This window comes from Ostrea edulis, chromosome 1, assembly GCF_947568905.1.
Source record: "Ostrea edulis chromosome 1, xbOstEdul1.1, whole genome shotgun sequence".
Classification (NCBI taxonomy): domain Eukaryota; kingdom Metazoa; phylum Mollusca; class Bivalvia; order Ostreida; family Ostreidae; genus Ostrea; species Ostrea edulis.
This window is the reverse complement of record NC_079164.1, coordinates 69,698,794-69,716,081: the sequence shown is the minus strand read 5'-3', so window position 1 is coordinate 69,716,081 and position 17,288 is coordinate 69,698,794. Positions and strand designations below refer to the sequence as shown.

General features: G+C 34.6%; 1 protein-coding gene across 7 annotated transcripts in view; it reads right to left on the bottom strand.

The window, feature by feature from the left end:
* Positions 1 to 17,288, bottom strand: part of LOC125683575 (fibropellin-1-like) — a 161,337-nt gene that overhangs the window by 21,052 nt on the left and 122,997 nt on the right. For 5 of the 7 annotated variants that reach the window (XM_048924892.2, XM_048924870.2, XM_048924932.2 and 2 more), the window contains exons 2-4: positions 4,809 to 4,919; positions 4,528 to 4,641; positions 4,273 to 4,380 (exon numbers count right to left, since the gene is read on the bottom strand). In XM_048924892.2, coding sequence (XP_048780849.2) covers positions 4,273 to 4,380; positions 4,528 to 4,641; positions 4,809 to 4,919 — 333 coding nt within the window. Of the gene's footprint in view, positions 1 to 4,272; positions 4,381 to 4,527; positions 4,642 to 4,808; positions 4,920 to 5,656; positions 6,092 to 17,288 lie in introns of those variants that run through there. The other 2 variants (XM_048924890.2, XM_048924922.2) reach the window with 2 other exon arrangements.

Here is a 17,288-nt window from a genome sequence, read left to right as displayed (position 1 = left end):
TCTAACACAGCGATTAGACTGAACAGTCCTAATGAGTTATTTTTATAAAGTTAACCAATTTTTAAAAGCAATGTGATTATATATAATTAAAAAATAAAATCTGGATTTACCAATGATATGTGAGTAAGTATTTTCCCCCCACGTTATACAGTGATTTGATTACATGTTTCCTTTGGTGCAATCCCTCTTATCTAGAACTAGACAAGCATGTTCATGCAATATATGAGTCAACACCCGGTGTAAACAATAACAAGATAATCACACCCACAAACTGCCAATCTCTAGTTTGAAATACAAATTTAGCCCTGCTTCAAATTTTTGAAGCCAAAATTAAAACTTTATGAGTATTTATATCTAAAATAGATATGGCAAATATATGCATAGTTATGAAGGGAACAAACATAACCATTTTAAAATTTAAGTACAACAGCTTAATCTTTATTTTTGTAAAATAAGTGCTGCAATCTGAATGTGACCAGAAAATTAATATATTCCACCATTTTCACCGATTGGCTGCTTTTATACCCGATTGCCGGTGTTATAGAACCATACTTCCCCCCATAGTGAGACTTCCCCCCAGAAGTGGGGGAAGGCTCACTCTAGAGCAAGACTTCCCCCCAGAGCCAGCCTTCCCCCCGCGGAAGTCTGGCTCTAGAGTGAGCCTTCCCCCCTGCGGAAGTCTGGCTCTAGAGTGAACCTTCACCACGGAAGTCTGGCTCTACAGTGAGCCTTCCCCCCGGTAGTCTCGCTCTAGAGTGAGCCTCCCCCCAGCAGACGTGCTATAGAATAAACCTTACCCCCAGGGGAAGACTCACTCTAGAGCCATAACACCCTCTTGAAGTCTCGCTCTAGAGGGACACCCCCGCTTTCATCCCCTCCTATGCAAACTATGAAATAAAGTTTGGTTTATGCGGCAGGGAATTACTTTCCTATCTACCTCTCTACCTACCTACCTATACCTATCTACCTACCTACCTACCTACTTTTTAAAAAAATGTTTTATTTTTGTATTTACAACACATTTATACATACAAACATTCAAACTGTAATCTACGCTCGCTCATTCACACTTGCAATTACTCTGTGCACCTTCTGTATCAACAATAACAGTGAATTGTATATATGATATATACATGTATAATATATACATACACACACATAAATATATATACATAATAAACATACATATATACACATACACATTCAAAGATAAAGGTAATTATTTTATATATATATATATATATATATATATATATATATATATATATATATATATATATCAATGTTTTATGATTTTCAACAAACTACTTGTCCATTATATCATCATACAATGCCCATTTACCAAGCATTTTGGATTTGCTATGAAATACATTTTGACAATATTTTTCTAAATTTCTATAGTATTTAAACAAATTAATTGCATCTGACAATTTGGGTTTTGAGTCCCGTGATCTGGAGTAATAAATGTGCTTTTTGCTAACAAAAGAAGAAAATTTTCCAAACAACTTCCATCAATATTGCCTAGTAACACACTTATTTTTGTGATTTTATAACCTTTGACAAATGCAATGTACCATTTCACAAAATCTCTCCAGAAGGCAGATACATATACCCAGTCATAAAAAATATGAGTGACTGTTTCTCTTTCACTTTTGCAAAATGAACACAAGTCATTATCTACAAGTTTAAGTTTGCGAAGGAAAGAGTTTGTAGCTACATGTATATAACACATAAGAATACGGTATTGAAAATAAATTAATTTTGTTTCTTTTGTGCATAAAGATGCATTCATATAATGAAATTCCCAACATTTTTCTGAAAGAGGTTCACTGAGATAAGCTTCCCACTTCTCTCTTTTGAGTTGTGGGGCTATGAACTCCTTTTCCTTGAAAACTTGATATAAAAAATTAACATAAGAACTAGAGTTCATTTTCTGTACAATACACTGATTTGGACTCAACCATTCGTGATGCACTTTGTATTGTTTTTAAAATCAGCAATTTGTCTTTTAATTTCAATCCCAAGGTGTAACAACATGCATTCCCAAAGAAGAAAAAGATAGACGCTATATAAAAAATTGGCGACCAATATCATTATTAATGTTGATTACAAAATTGGTTTTAGTGCCATAGCAAATCGTTTAAAGAAAGTACTAACAAGTATCATAGGTGACTCTCAGAAGGGTTTTATAAAGGGACGGTTTATTGTTGAAAACACTCGTTTTTTGTATGATTTGATTGACTGTCTAAAAAAAGGAAAATCAGCCAGGATTGTTATTATTATCAGATTTTGAAAAAGCGTTTGATTCATTGGAATGGGATTTCATTGTAAAGGCACTCAGGTCTTTCAATTTTGGGGAATCTATTGTAAAATGGTTTCTTACTCTATACACCTCTAGTACCAGTTGTATAATTAACAATGGAAACTTATATAAATTCGTCAGTCTTGAACGAGGCTGTAGACAAAGAGATCCACTGGCACCATATATCTTTATTATTGCAGTAGAATTGTTGGCAAAAGCATTTAAAGAAAATCGAACTATTAAGGGTGTAACTGTGGCTGGAAAAGAAAATAATTTAGGCCAGTATGCGGACGACTCTTTTTTAACGTTAGATGGCAATGAAAAATCACTTAGGGAATCTATGAGAGTTATTGATATGTTTAGAATGATTTCTGGACTACGTTTAAATATTTCAAAATCACAAGCAATTTGGTTGGGGAGCAAATCAGGTTCGGCGGAAACTTTGTGTAATGATCTGAAAATAAAATGGGGAATAGCAATTTTAAGCTCCTCGAAATAGTATTTACAAAACATCTGGAAGACATGACTTTATGTAATTATCAATCTAAAATCAATGCCATTAAAAATTGCTAGGTTTGTGGACTAAATGGGATTTAACTCCAATAGGCAAAATCACAACTATCAAAACTTTAGCACTCCCAAAGCTCATACACTTATTTTCAGCATTGCCTGGAAGAGTTGAATAAAATATTTTTTTTAAAATTTATTTGGGGATACAAGGTAGAAAAGTTGAAAAGAAATACAATTGTGTGAAGGGGGACTAAATATGGTACATATGGCATCTTATATATCTTATATTAAGCTGAAATGGGTCAAAAGGTACCTTGCTGATAATGAGGGTATATGGCAACATATGTTGCATAGTATTTTAAATCTTAGAAATGTGGATTTCACTTTTCACCTATCCAAAGAAAAATTTAATGAATTTGTAAATCATATTGACAATGTGCTTTGGAAAGATGTGTTTAAAGCTCTATCAAGAGTTAAAGAAAGCTCTCTTTCTGTTACAGATTATTTGAATTTAGATATAAGAAACTTTGTTGATGTTAAATAATGGAATTTTAATACAAATTAGGTTGACAGAGGCATTAAGACCTTGAATGACTTAGTTTTGCAGAATGAAACATTCAAATACTTTACTGATGTAAAAGATGTGGTTGGTACAAAGAACTTTTTGAGCTATTATTGTCTTATTTCAAAAGTACCCTACCTACCAACTTACCTACCTCTTTACCTGAAGTTGTACACGTTTAAAAGCATAACCGATATTTGTACGCAGATGAGAAAAAACATAAATTCGAAATTTCCTCATTTCATTTTTCAAACTTCTAAAACTAACCACGGCATAGGTATTGTGTGGGTCAAAGCTCATGGTCTATGGGTCAAACAAAATGGCTTATCAATTCCAATGTGTTTTATTCACCGTTCTCTTCTCTTGAGTTTGATGAACGGCTTAAGCAAAATCATTTAATGCCCTGCTGAAAAAGGTCCTGGTATCTAAACAATCTCTATAAAGTGATAGTAGTTTACCAGGAATAAATGGAGGGGGAAGTTCTACTATGGGGGAAGTCTGACTCTACAACTAGTGATAGAGTAGGTCTTCCCACGGGGAAGTCTGGCTCTAGAGTGAGACTTCCCCGGGGGTTCTCCTGCTCTAGAGTGAGTCTTTCCCCAGGGGGAAGGCTCACTCTAGAGCCAGGCTTCCGGGGGAAGGCTCACTCTAGAGCCAGACTTCTGGGGGGAAGTCTCAATATGGGGGAAGGCTCACTCTACAACACCGGCCTTTAAAAACATTGATTAAGAACACAAACCCCTCTGTGCACGTGATATCTTATACAATGTATGTAACCCGGCTCATTCGCTTCATCAACTGTACAATAATTAAAGCACGAGAACATACATCATCTGTATCATGTATACCATGTCTAAAGGTTGTGCTGTGATCTACAGAAACGTTTTTATGTACTCACCTCTTTCACAGTTTACTCCGGTGTATTCAGGTGAACACGTACAGGTGTATCCAGTGGGATTGTCATTACAACTCCCGTGTTCACAGGGATGGTCACTACACTTTTTGTCTAAATTAAATAATTGTTAAAAATCATATATATGTATCTTTCCGACACTTTAAAAGTGTCTGTATATTGCTTAATTGGAGAGAATATATATACAAACTTCATGTTTGAGCTTTAATCAAGAATATGTCTAAGATTCGTTAATTTTACATCTTTCGCAGAATTCTCCGGTGTATCTATCAGTACAGTGACATTTAAACCCTGTCGCGGCGTTCACACAGTTTCCACCATGATCGCAAGCCACTCCTTGGTTGCATTGTTTGCCTAAATTCAAAGCATGTTGTTCGATTACAAAAGAAGAGACAAACTTGATATTTTCCGTTATGTGACGTTTCGCTAGTTAAATGTGCCTTTGGTCGTTTTCTGTTATAATGCACACATGTAGGAACAAATAACTTGCAGTAGAACGTGATCACACTTTGTATACTCACGTGTGTCGCAATCGACACCGGTGTATCCTCTGTCGCAGTTGCACACAAATGTAGCGTTGGTGTCGGTACAGGTTCCGTGTTTACATGGATTGTCACTGCACTTCACCAAATCTACAATATTGTGTTTCAAAGCTTAGTGGCAAAGACACTTTGTAAATTGGTACCGTATAAGTTTCATATTACGACCCCTGGGTCGAGGCCTCTGCTGGTGGATTGTTAGTCCCCGAGGGTCTCTACAGTCCAGTAGCTAAGTGCTTCGTTACTAGCTATAAAGTACGGATGTATATTTAATTGCTGCGATAAAATTTAGAAATTCATTTCAAAATTAAGGATTATCTCCCTCATGCATAGCTCTATCCTTGGACGAATTTGGCTTCAGATTTTGGCACTCTTGTTTGCCTTTTAGTTCTTGCAAGTTTACTATTATTTCGAATTTCCAAAATTTCGGCTTGAGCATCACTGAAGAGACATTATTTGTCGAAATGCACATCTGGTGCATCAAAATTGGTACCGTATAAGTTTTACATTAAGAGGGATTCGCGGTGTCTACAATACATATACCTACATATATATTGAGGCATTTTGCATATAAAAGTAGATTAATAATCAAAACTAAAGGAACGAATGAAATAGAATAAAAAGCTCTGAATTGAATAGCAACACCAATAGCATAGGGAAAAATCTATGAAAACAGCAGTATCTTAAAATGGAACAACGGCTATTGCTATATAAGATAGAAATCATATGTACTAAAGAGTATGGACAAAAATCACGATCCAAGGATAAACTAAAATCAGAATTTAAATAAAAATCCTTGAACGATTTCCGTGACAATTAAAGTTAGTAACCTTGACAACAGTTTCCCTTGTATCCATGGTTACAAAGACAATTTCCAGAAATATAATGTCCTTGTACACGTTGTTCCTTCATTGTGAATATTGTGGATATATTGCAAGCCGAAAGACAGTTTTCTATCGTGATATCTTTAACACTTGTGGGACAACACATAAGACGACTTCGAGTTTGGGGAGTTCCACATGAGCCTGTACACACAGACCAAGCTTGCCATTCGAAAATTTTACAGTCTGTAGTATCGTCACAATATTCAGCGCCTGAGGGCCTAGGAATCATAGATATCAATGAAAGCAAGAAAAATGACCACATTATCACTATCCAATATCTATCAATTCCACATTCTATACTTTCTTCCAACGAAGAGCTTCTGTCTTTTTTATATTGTATCAAATAAATGTCTATAAATTTTCCAATTGATCAATAAGTATCCAACTGATTGATAATCAATAATCAATGTGTCGTGCTCAGCAGTAAATATACCACACCAACATGCTTTATTTCAGCTTATCAGGTGGATCTATAATTTTGATATATGTTCACGCAGAGACGTGCATCACGACGAATATTAAATACAAAGTAAAGCTTCGTTGATAAAAAGCCATATTTCAAGTACAGATGCGAAAGTAGAGATTAGCCTCTGATAATATCCAAAAGAAAAGTTATTCCATACAAGTACATCTGAAAAACTGAACTTTTATCCTATCAGATCCTGTCTTCTAAACATTTGATAAATGCAAGTTCTTTTTAAGATAATGTTAATCGGTATTTCCAATCTTTCTTAGATTTATCAATCTCAATTAGGTGGAGTTGCTACACTGTAATATAATCCGCCTCCTATAATAAAACTTGCAAATGTTGTAAGTTAAGCCAAAAATAAATATTTCGCAGCTTAATATGGGAGAAAGATTATCAGATTTAATATCACCGTTATTTACACAATTTGATGCTATAAAAAAGAAACACCGTGCAATGTTTGCGAAGGATCATCTTCTTACTACGGTTCAAGTCAGTACATACTACACACAGGCAAGACAAATATGCTACTGGAACTTTATGTAAATTACATGCGGATTCTAAAAAATAGAAAGAATGTTTCAGTAAATTTAAATCGTAAACCTTTTCCAAAGTCAACAGCATCAAAGCGTATGACTTTTACACGACCATTTCTCACGATAAATTAAAGGCTGCACTTTTAAACGACCATTTCTCACGATAAATTAAAGGCTGCACTTTTTTTTATACGACCATTTCTCACGATAAATTAAAGGCTGCATTTTTTTTTTACACGACCATTTCTCACGATAAATTAAAGGATGTACTTTTTTTACACGACCATTTCTCACGATAAATTAAAGGCTGCACTTTTTAAAATCACAACAGCTGCTTCGTCAATAACATTGGAATACGAAAATATTAATATAGATCTAGTGATCAGTCATCCATAGAATTACTTTGTTATACACCACTCTGATTCTAAGCACAAGCATAATGCAATTGATATTAAAAAGGTGCTGGAGTTCCTCATCGACAATATCTACGTAGTCTTTCATGATCAGGTCTTCCTTTCATATGACTGAATCCCCATGGGTACAAATTTTGTTCTTTTATTTGCTGACCTGTGTTCATATTCTCACCAGGCAAAATTTAGTGAAAACCTTCTACACGAGAAAAGAAAATATCTTGGTATGGTCTACAACTCGATATTTAGATATATTGACAAAGTTTTATCTATCAATAATATTTATTTTCACTCATATGTCGATTTGATATATCCCTGTGAACTCAAAAAAAGACACCACAGTGTCTTTCACATATGTTTCATACCTGGATATTTTATTGAACATAAGTAGATGTTAACAACAAACTAACAAATCAATTGTATAACAAACGGGATGGACTTCAGCTTTTCCATCGTTAATTTTCACTTTTCTGTAGGACTATTACATTATCACCTGCATATGACATTTATGTCTTGCAACTGATTCCATACGCACGAGCATGTTCTACGTATTATCACCTTTTCAAATGGAGGTAGGATACTGGCAAATAAGTTTGTTACAATGGTTTCAACAGTCTCGTTTAAAGTCAGCATTTCGCCAATCCTATGGTCGTGATAACGATCTAATTTACAAACACAACCTGTAGTTAAATGTAGGTCGAATGTTGTCTGATGTTTTTCAGGTGTTCCAACAGTCTTCTTTACAGTCAGTGTTTCGCAAATCCCATGATCGTTAAAACGATGCAATTTATAAATGCAACCTGTCATTAGGTCTAACTGTCTGACGTGACGTGTTTCACAGGGAATGTTAGGCCGTTCTATACGTTATCGTCACCTTTCATATTGATTTTGACTACGGATTGCTCCGTTTAAGTGATCAAGATATAGGGCCCACGGCAGGCGTGACTGGTCAACAGGGGATGTTTACTCCTCTTACACAACTTCTCCCACCTCTGGTGTGTCCAGGGTCTGTGTTTGCCTTGCTCTGAATTTTGTATTCTTGAAAGGTATTGAGATTGATCACTGTTTGTTATCTTCACCTTCACACCTGAGCTACTACATTTTCTTATGCAAATAATAACATGATTTCAAATATACATCCTCATGTGACCCTTAAACCCAATGTTCATGGCATTGACAAATTTATCTACCCTTTATTAGAACGTTTGTATATATCATGTGAAATATTGTACTATTGTTGTTTTTGAGAACATTTTTCAAAGTGTTTTTCTGCATGATTTAATGTAAAATTTTAATTATTTATCGCAACCTTGCCCTCGACACAAGTGCCATGATTTGATCAAACTTTAATGAAGATAACGAATATTGATCAATCTCATTAATCATCTATAGAATACGACATCGAGAACAAGGCAAACACGAGGACCTCTGTCACCACCAAAGGTGAAATCAGGTGCTTAGGATAAGTAAACATTTCCTGTTGACTGGTACATGTAACATCCGCCATGAGCCCTCTGCTTTGAACAGAGTAATCCATAGTTAAAGTAAGAATCGATAGATAAGGAGGAAGCTTTCATTTAATGTAAGGAATGATATTAATGTGGATAATATGATTTGATTTAAATACAGAAAATAACTTCTATATTTTTTCCATTTACCAATTTGAAACAGTTTCTGATACCATTCAGCTCGTTTTGGGACTCGGGTATTGAATAAACTTCAAATCTGTATTACATAGTATATCTATTCGACAACATGCATGTGTAACCTAGTGTCTTCATCAGGTAAACGGAGTAATCATTGTCAAAATCAGTATGTAAAGAACGATCTAACAATTGCTCCGAAACATGTCAGACAGTATTCAATCTAACGAAAAATTATATTTACATAAGATCATTATAACGACCATAAAATTTGCGAAATACTAATTAAAACGAAAACTTGCCTTGATTTCAAAATTGATCATACGTAGAACATGTTCTCGAATATCGAAGCATTTGAGGGACATAAATATAACATGCAGGTGATAATGGAATATTGCTACATAAATATGGGAAGTTGACAATGGAGAAGCTGAAGCTATCCTGTTTGTCATAAATTTATTTGTCAGTTTGCCACTTATATGCCATACATGTGAAGAGTTGAACGTTCATACGTTATGATGGTGTTGATTTGGGAAAGGTTTGTGATTTCAAATTTACTAAATGTTCTTTGGGATATTTTAGAATCCACGTTTGATTTACACCAATTCTCGCATATGTTGTTGTACAATAAGTTTCTCCTTCAAAGAATTTAATATTTCTGTGAGGAACAAAACTAAAGGCTTGGTAGAACATTTATTGCAGACTCATTTAACACTGCTTGCAAAAGCTGTAAATAAAAATAGTTTCAAAATACAGGTCGTGTTTTTAACACGCATTCTTTTCAAAATGAGACAAGTGCTGACCACATGCTATATTTTCAACAATTCTGGATCTTATATAGCTAACTACCCTTTAGTGGTTTACACATAATGTATCAGAATGAATTAGTTTGATAGATCTTTGATACCATATACGAACGATGAACTCGATGTCAAAAGTTACCAACGTCATTGCCGTCTTTCTGACCACTCGCAAGAAAGCGGCGCGCAATGCATACATTCAACAATTAACTTAAAGGCAAACCGAAGACATTCAAAAGATTTAGTCAAGTAAAAAATTTATTTTTGACCTATTCCTTTAATTTTTGATGCATTGAAATAGTTTATATTGCATGAGTTATAATCATGTTTGATCAGATAAACGGAGTAATCCATAGTCAAACTCATTATGAAGAGAGCGGCCTAATGATTTATATGAAACATATCAGATAGCATTCGATCGAACAACAGGTTGTAAACTAGATCATTATAACGACTATGGAGGTTGCAAAATGTTAACTTTAAAGATACTGTTGAAACATCAACTTAGTTGTTAGCCTCATGTCTTACTATGAGGGCGTTTCTCAGCAAATTAATTCATATATTGTAGGAAAATACAAAATATAAATAATATTATAGCATTTGAAAAACAGAAGTACCGGTAGGCTTTCTATATCTTTTAGTTTGTAAAGTGAATGTCATCTTAGTCAAAGACATGTGTTAAGGAGGAATGAAACCAGAAAAAAATGTGTCAATGGAAAGTGGAGAATACTATAATAATACCTCGAAATATAAATCCTTATTTACCTTATACAGTGAAAAAGCATTTCAAGTGGAAAAAAAATACCGAAAAGAATAAAATAAAACCGTTACTAGCCGTATTCCACAGACCGGCAGTCACACACGCTATACAACTGATCTATCTGGTCAGGCAATAGGATTCGAAAGGCATATATTGCTTTTTATTCATTATTCATTCGTGTTTCTTATGGACGTCAGCCATTATGACGGCGTGTTATACCTCATCAAGACAAAAACACAACTGAGTATTCACGTAAAGAAAATAATACTTTTTTAAAATTGCAAAAACAAAAGAAACTAAATAAATCATAAATATTAACAGGTAATATTACATGCACCTTCGAAATTTAAGAAATAAACAAAGTGAATAATAAAAACGAATTAACCTGGTTGGTGAAAAAAATGTATAACCTGGAGGAAATAATTAGCATTGCCATTACATGTATATTCACTAGTAAAGTCATGCACATATTTTGAAATTTTGATTGATTCATTCTGATATGGATCTGTTTCCCTAACCTCCTTAAGAAAGCTTGGGAATTTTAATCTGCAATCATATATTAGATAATCTAGATCTGGACTAAATAACAGTGCATGGTGCGAGCTGATAAGTTCAGGTGTGCTACATGTAGATTACGTTAACGTTCTTACTGGTGCAAATTTTAGAACAGGTTACGACTACTGAGAAATTAATAGAAACACAAAGCAGAATCCTCTCAGGGAAGCAACTTTAGAACAAAGTATAATGCTATTTTAGTTCAAGTGATATTTGATGTACATCATTTATTCATTTTTTACGTCTTATTTGAGTAAATAATCATTGATATCTTTGATAATAAAGATTTGCTGATGTTCGTCAGATTTTATTATGTATAGTTTGCTTGATTGATTGTTTCGGATTTCACGCTGTTTTTGGTAATATTTCAACCATTTACGACGGTTACAAAATCAATAATCTTGCTAATCAACTGTAATAAAAACTTTGAGACACTCATAGTTCATTACTATTAGGACGAGTTCATTATCACCACTATTAGGAAAAATCTTACAAGTGATACTGTACGTGGATGGTTAATTGAAGTTCATTTCTTACACTCAAATTACAAGTGAATCACGAGGCACAGTATACAGGTTCTACAAATACACGCATAACAGAAACATGAAACAAATTTCTTTAAAAAAAACCAAGAATGTAGAAAAACCAAAATGCATGTATATGGTCTTTTCTTAAAATTTAAATTCTAGGCATGCATATTTAATCCCATCCGCCAAAAGAAACACCACTTGCCTCTATGGTACTTTTCTTGTCATAATATATGTATACGTATAGACCAAATGAAGAGAATATGAAAAAATAATGACTGCCATTAGAACACTGTTTGCTTTAATACATTTCGATAACGTTTCCCGGGCAAAGAATTTCATTAGATCAATGTAACATACACAAATTAAGGTGTCAATAGCTAACGACAGACCCTCTTGATACTTTAATCGCATTTAGATCGCAATATCTTCACACAGGAAATTTTGGATACGCCAATATTCTCAAGTGTACTTAAATCCAGAAATAAAACCGGCAAAACTAGGTGTGTGACAAGACAATTTTACGCTAAGTATTAAACTCGCATTTAAAGTGTTACCCATTCTAAACTATTTCCAAGTAAACACGCAGGAATTCTTATATGAATATAAATGGGAACATAAAAGAATGTTGTAAATACTCGCTTTCAATAAAAAGCATTAAATTGTACTATCATTTATTTAAATTGTATACCAGAACACTTTTGCAGTTTTCAAAAAAATTAAACGTACATGTATGAAACATCATTAAAACATATAAATACACTAATGCAGTATAAAAAAAATTATATCAAAACACTCGAGTGTACATGTAGGTGTTTAGAATTTCAAGTGTGATTATAATACATACATCTGCCATTGAATGAAAGCAAAAGGAAGTAATTTTTATTTTTCAAACAAGGAAATTTCATCATCAGGAAATTTTTATATGCGTTTTTCATAGATTTATATTCAGGTTTCGTTCACTTTAGGGTGCCTATATGACAATCTGCATTTAAGAAGCTAAATGTAATTTATGAAAAAGTTAAAGTGATATGGTATACACATGAAACAAGCATGAATATTGCAATGTATCGCTTTTAAGTTTGAATGGGTTGCAGAAACCAAACATGCCTCAGGAAGTGTTGTTAATGTGTCATATAATGTAAAAGTGGAAAGTTTAACGAGGAGGAAACCTTGACGAAATTGACGAACAGCTTTCAACCGTCAATGCCTCATATCTCCAATTTTCTTATTGTAACCCGTTAAAACGACTTATATACGTTTATTAACATTGACGTTTTGTATAGCGCAATAACTCTATCTAATATAGTGAGGATTATTGGTGTAGATACATCAATCATTTGATATTCCTTTGTAAATTCCATTGCAAATAGATATAAATACCACGCAAGTTTTTTCATCTCTTTCGACATACATGTAATTAGTCAGTTTGATCGACAAGTAATAGTATCGTATTTTAAATACGTATATGATTATTGCAAAACAAACAACACCTAGATGCATCATGTAATTTTTGTTTTTATCTTTGAGTAAAAATTCCATACGGTGCACGCTTTCGTGCCCTCTCTGTAGTACTGTTTATTTCCTTGTCCACCACTACCTTCACTTTTTCTGTTATTTTTTGTGTTTTGTTTGTGGTAACTTTGAAACAGACGGGTCTGGTAACTCAGGACGGAGCCCAACTGATTTTCACCAACGTAACATGACATCTAATGACTAGAGTAAATTTAATTATTTATAGTGTGAATGTATCAATTATTTAACATTTGTTCAGCAATAACCACAGTATATAGGTCCATCGCAAATTCAAAGGTTTATTCAACAATAAAAGAAAACTAACCGTAAACATTATAAATTAACATTCTCATTTACATATTTCACGATTGTCACACAGAGCAAAGAGAGATAACTCATTTTTATCTAAAGGACAGAGAGAAAAATCTTCAAAGTTTTATCTCGTACCGTACAAGTTTTACATTATGACCCCTGGGTCGAGACCTCTGTTGGTGGACTGTTAGTCCCCGAGGGTCTCTACAACCAAGTAGCTAAGTACTTCGTTACTAGCTTGAAAATACATATACGGATGTATATTTAAGGGTTATCTCCCTCATGCATAGCTCTTATCCTTGGATGAATTTGGCCCCAGACAGAATTTCAGACCGTTTGCGATTGACTACGGGATGCTTTGATTATAACGCAAAGAACTCTTTCTGGCGTTGTTTTGGCTCCGCAGTATCACCCAAACCAACTTCAATGGTCTCAGACTCATAGAGTATGGCCACAGCAAAGCTAACAGAGGTTTGATAGCAGAGTCAGGGTGCATAGGAGCCGTAATGACCATTTTGCGGAAAACCACATCCAGAAAGACGACAGGTTTGGTTGTGGTAGTGTTACGTGCGTAGTGATATCATATACAGGCAGACATATGCAAAAGATATTGGTGGCTCGACGGTATATTGACTAAACCGTACAGCCATACGTGTTTCTAAGAATAAATCGTTCCGGATTTCAACATGACAATGAAAGACCACATACCGCTCGTATGACACATGTAATCTTGTAAAGACAATATCACTGTGACAGTTCTCCCTTGGTCATCCAAATCGCCAGATCTGAACATGCAGAAGACAAATTGGATAAACGAATCCGTTAAAGACATTCGCAGTCTCAAAGTTGAGTCTCCAACAACTGGACCAAGATTTACTGTTAGAATGGGAAAGCATTGCTAGACATTTTTCAGAAATCCAATTGCATCTACATCCATGGAGAGACACTTTAAGTATGTCATTGGTGCTCTTGGGGAGCAAACTAGTACAGTATGACTACATTATAGATCGTTGGTGACCTTTAACTGCTCGTGTCTTTAACATTCAGTAGTAATTGCTTATCTAATGTTTACAACATTTCTTTGTTATCAATAAATTAATCTTCATGTCTTAAGCTTAGTTTAAATTTAGCATTCGATGTTCCTACGGAGCTCGTAACCTGGCCGTATTTACTTTTCCGTGCGGCTTCCGTGCGACGGCAAGCGGCAACTGTGAGAATCGCAGGCTCCGTGTCCTTTACTATTTAGTTTTCGTTAAAAAGTAATCAAAATTTCAAACATCGTAGGCTGTGGCCATGTCGTAGAATGTATGTATGTTCCCCGTACGTTGATTTTGCGGAAGACTTGCGCTGATCGTGGGATTGAACATCAAACACTCGATGTCAAGAGGACATTGGGAACAACAAACATCGGGTGCCGTGCGTGATCCATTAGATTTCCGTGGGGGAATGTATGGAGACCGTACAGAGAATGTCCTAGATAATTCCACCGTATTCAAACAATCCCCGCAAAACTCCCGTACGGATTTGTCACGATCTCTTCCGTGCGAAAATGACCACGATGGCCGTAAACCATTGTAAACATAAAGGCCGAAGCACCTAGCTTCTTATGATGCCCCAAAATTCCACTTATGTGTCTATATATGTGTGCAGCTGTAACATATATAAACCAAAATAACTTTTTCATAAATTCATTTTATTTAATACCCGAAAACTCAAAACGGATTGATTTTAAATCTACGCACTGCCATTTTGGGCAGTGCCTATTGCCAAAAATATGTTTAAAATGGTATATTACTAATATCTGATTAAGGGGATATGATTGTGACGTTTTTGAAGTCACTGCGCATCTCGAACTAACGTACGTAGGTCATGATTGTCGTGACATATATTGATTATGACTTTGACTAAAGTCATAATTTCGAAATACAAAAGCATAAATCATAACTGCTGGGGCCTTATTTTGATTGAATAATTTTGTATGAATGCCATTATGACGTGTTTTTAGGAAATATGAGGTAACGACATAAGCGCGTGATTTTTGACGCCATGTTTACGTTGTTTACGTTGACAACAGACAGAGTTTGACAGATGTCACGGTATCGCATGTTATTATATATTTCTAGACCTGTGTATTCTTTTCAAAATAGACTCAAAATAGAAATGAAAGACGGAGTCGCAACACGTCGAACAGAATCTCTGCACAATTTTAAAAGCACATATACCCAAATTGAACGACAGTAAACTTAGGGCTAAAAAATTCTGCGAAATTTTTATCATGTTAGAGTAATAATAAATATTTTGTATAATATTCCGAGATTTCGTAAATAATAAAAAATATATTTACCCGAGGACTAAACATTTTGTCGGCACAAAGGTACATGTGGTACCGCTCACGTATATACATGTACCTCTACCGGTACATGTATATACTGTGTCTGCGTCTTGTGAATTATTTAATGCAATTCATTGGTTCATCTATAATACATGTAACCTCATGTACCATAATAAGTAGAGATATACAAAGCAGGCTACGCATTATTTAGCACTGATTTCTGTATATGCATGACGGAATTTAATTACCGATGGATTTATTCATCAGAGAAAATCACGGGCACTGGAAGTTAATGTAAATATATAGTATGTGCATGTATAAAAAAGGAAGGGTAGGACACTCTTTTTGAGGCAAATTCGGGTTTGGGTTATTGTGGGCATTTCTCAAACGGCCTGACGCGATGAATCGTTCACATATACATGTACCTTACTTTCAATATATGTACGGTTTCTTTCCGTTCCAATGCCGTTCATTCGAAGAAAAAGATGTTTTTACACCTCCAAGTGCCTAAGAATTTCGCTAGACTGTCTTACTTCCGGTTTAATCGCACTGAATCGAAAGATAAGTTCTGATAGGTCAATAATAAAATTGAAGTCTGAATTGACACACGTTATCTAATCCATAAATACATATGTAGAGAAAATAATTCTCAGGATTATTACTTCATGATGGTGTTAGAGACTAGTGGTTAAGTACATGAGCCATGTTTGTTTTTATAGTTCAAATATTCTTATCATTATTTCACAACCAATAAGAATATGACATAAACTTATTAATGTTTATCACATTGACCAATCACAACTTACCTTTCGATTCAGTGCGATTAAACCGGAAGTAAGACAGTCTAGCGAAATTCTTAGGCACTTGGAGGTGTAAAAACATCTTTTTCTTCGAATGAACGGCATTGGAACGGAAAGAAACCGTACATATATTGAAAGTAAGGTATATGTGAACGATTCATCGCGTCAGGCCGTTTGAGAAACGCCCACAATAACCCAAACCCGAATTTGCCTCAAAAAGAGTGTCCTACCCTTCCTTTTTTATACATGCACATACTATATATTTACATTAACTTCCAGTGCCCGTGGAGAAAATGAAGTCCAAATGAGGTGTGCATGCATGCATTTTTTGCAAACATAATTGAAATGTACGTAAGTTTAATTGCTTATTTGAATCAAAATTATATAGTGTTAGATGTTTGGATTTGAAATTAGATCAGCCGATACGTGTTGAAACACCTAGATGTCATAAAACGGAGGAAATGCGGAATATGCATAATAAAAACTTACTTTATCATCATGTTGCTGCTCTCATCAAATAATTATTGTATGCTTTAAATCTAACATAGTACATGTATTTTACCCATCTAATTTTCATTTGCAGATCAAGGGGGGAGGGGGGGGGGGGGGGGTGCTTGACTTAAACGAGTGTTCTAGACTGCCTCTCCTCTAGTTTGAAACGGACATATTTGTTACGCAAATTCCATATTCAAATAGACCCAATCCCACCCCCTCCGCAGATTGCGTAGAAAGAAAACCAAACATTTGATTATAATTCTTGTATAAATTTTTAAAATAATAAAGTAGTCTGATCTCACTTCTAGTATGTCCGGGGATCCGTGTTTGTCCAACTCTTTATTTTGTATTCCTTATAGGAGTTATGAGATCGATCACTGTTTGTTTTCTTCAACTTTCATTAATAGTTTTATGAAAATGTTTAGTG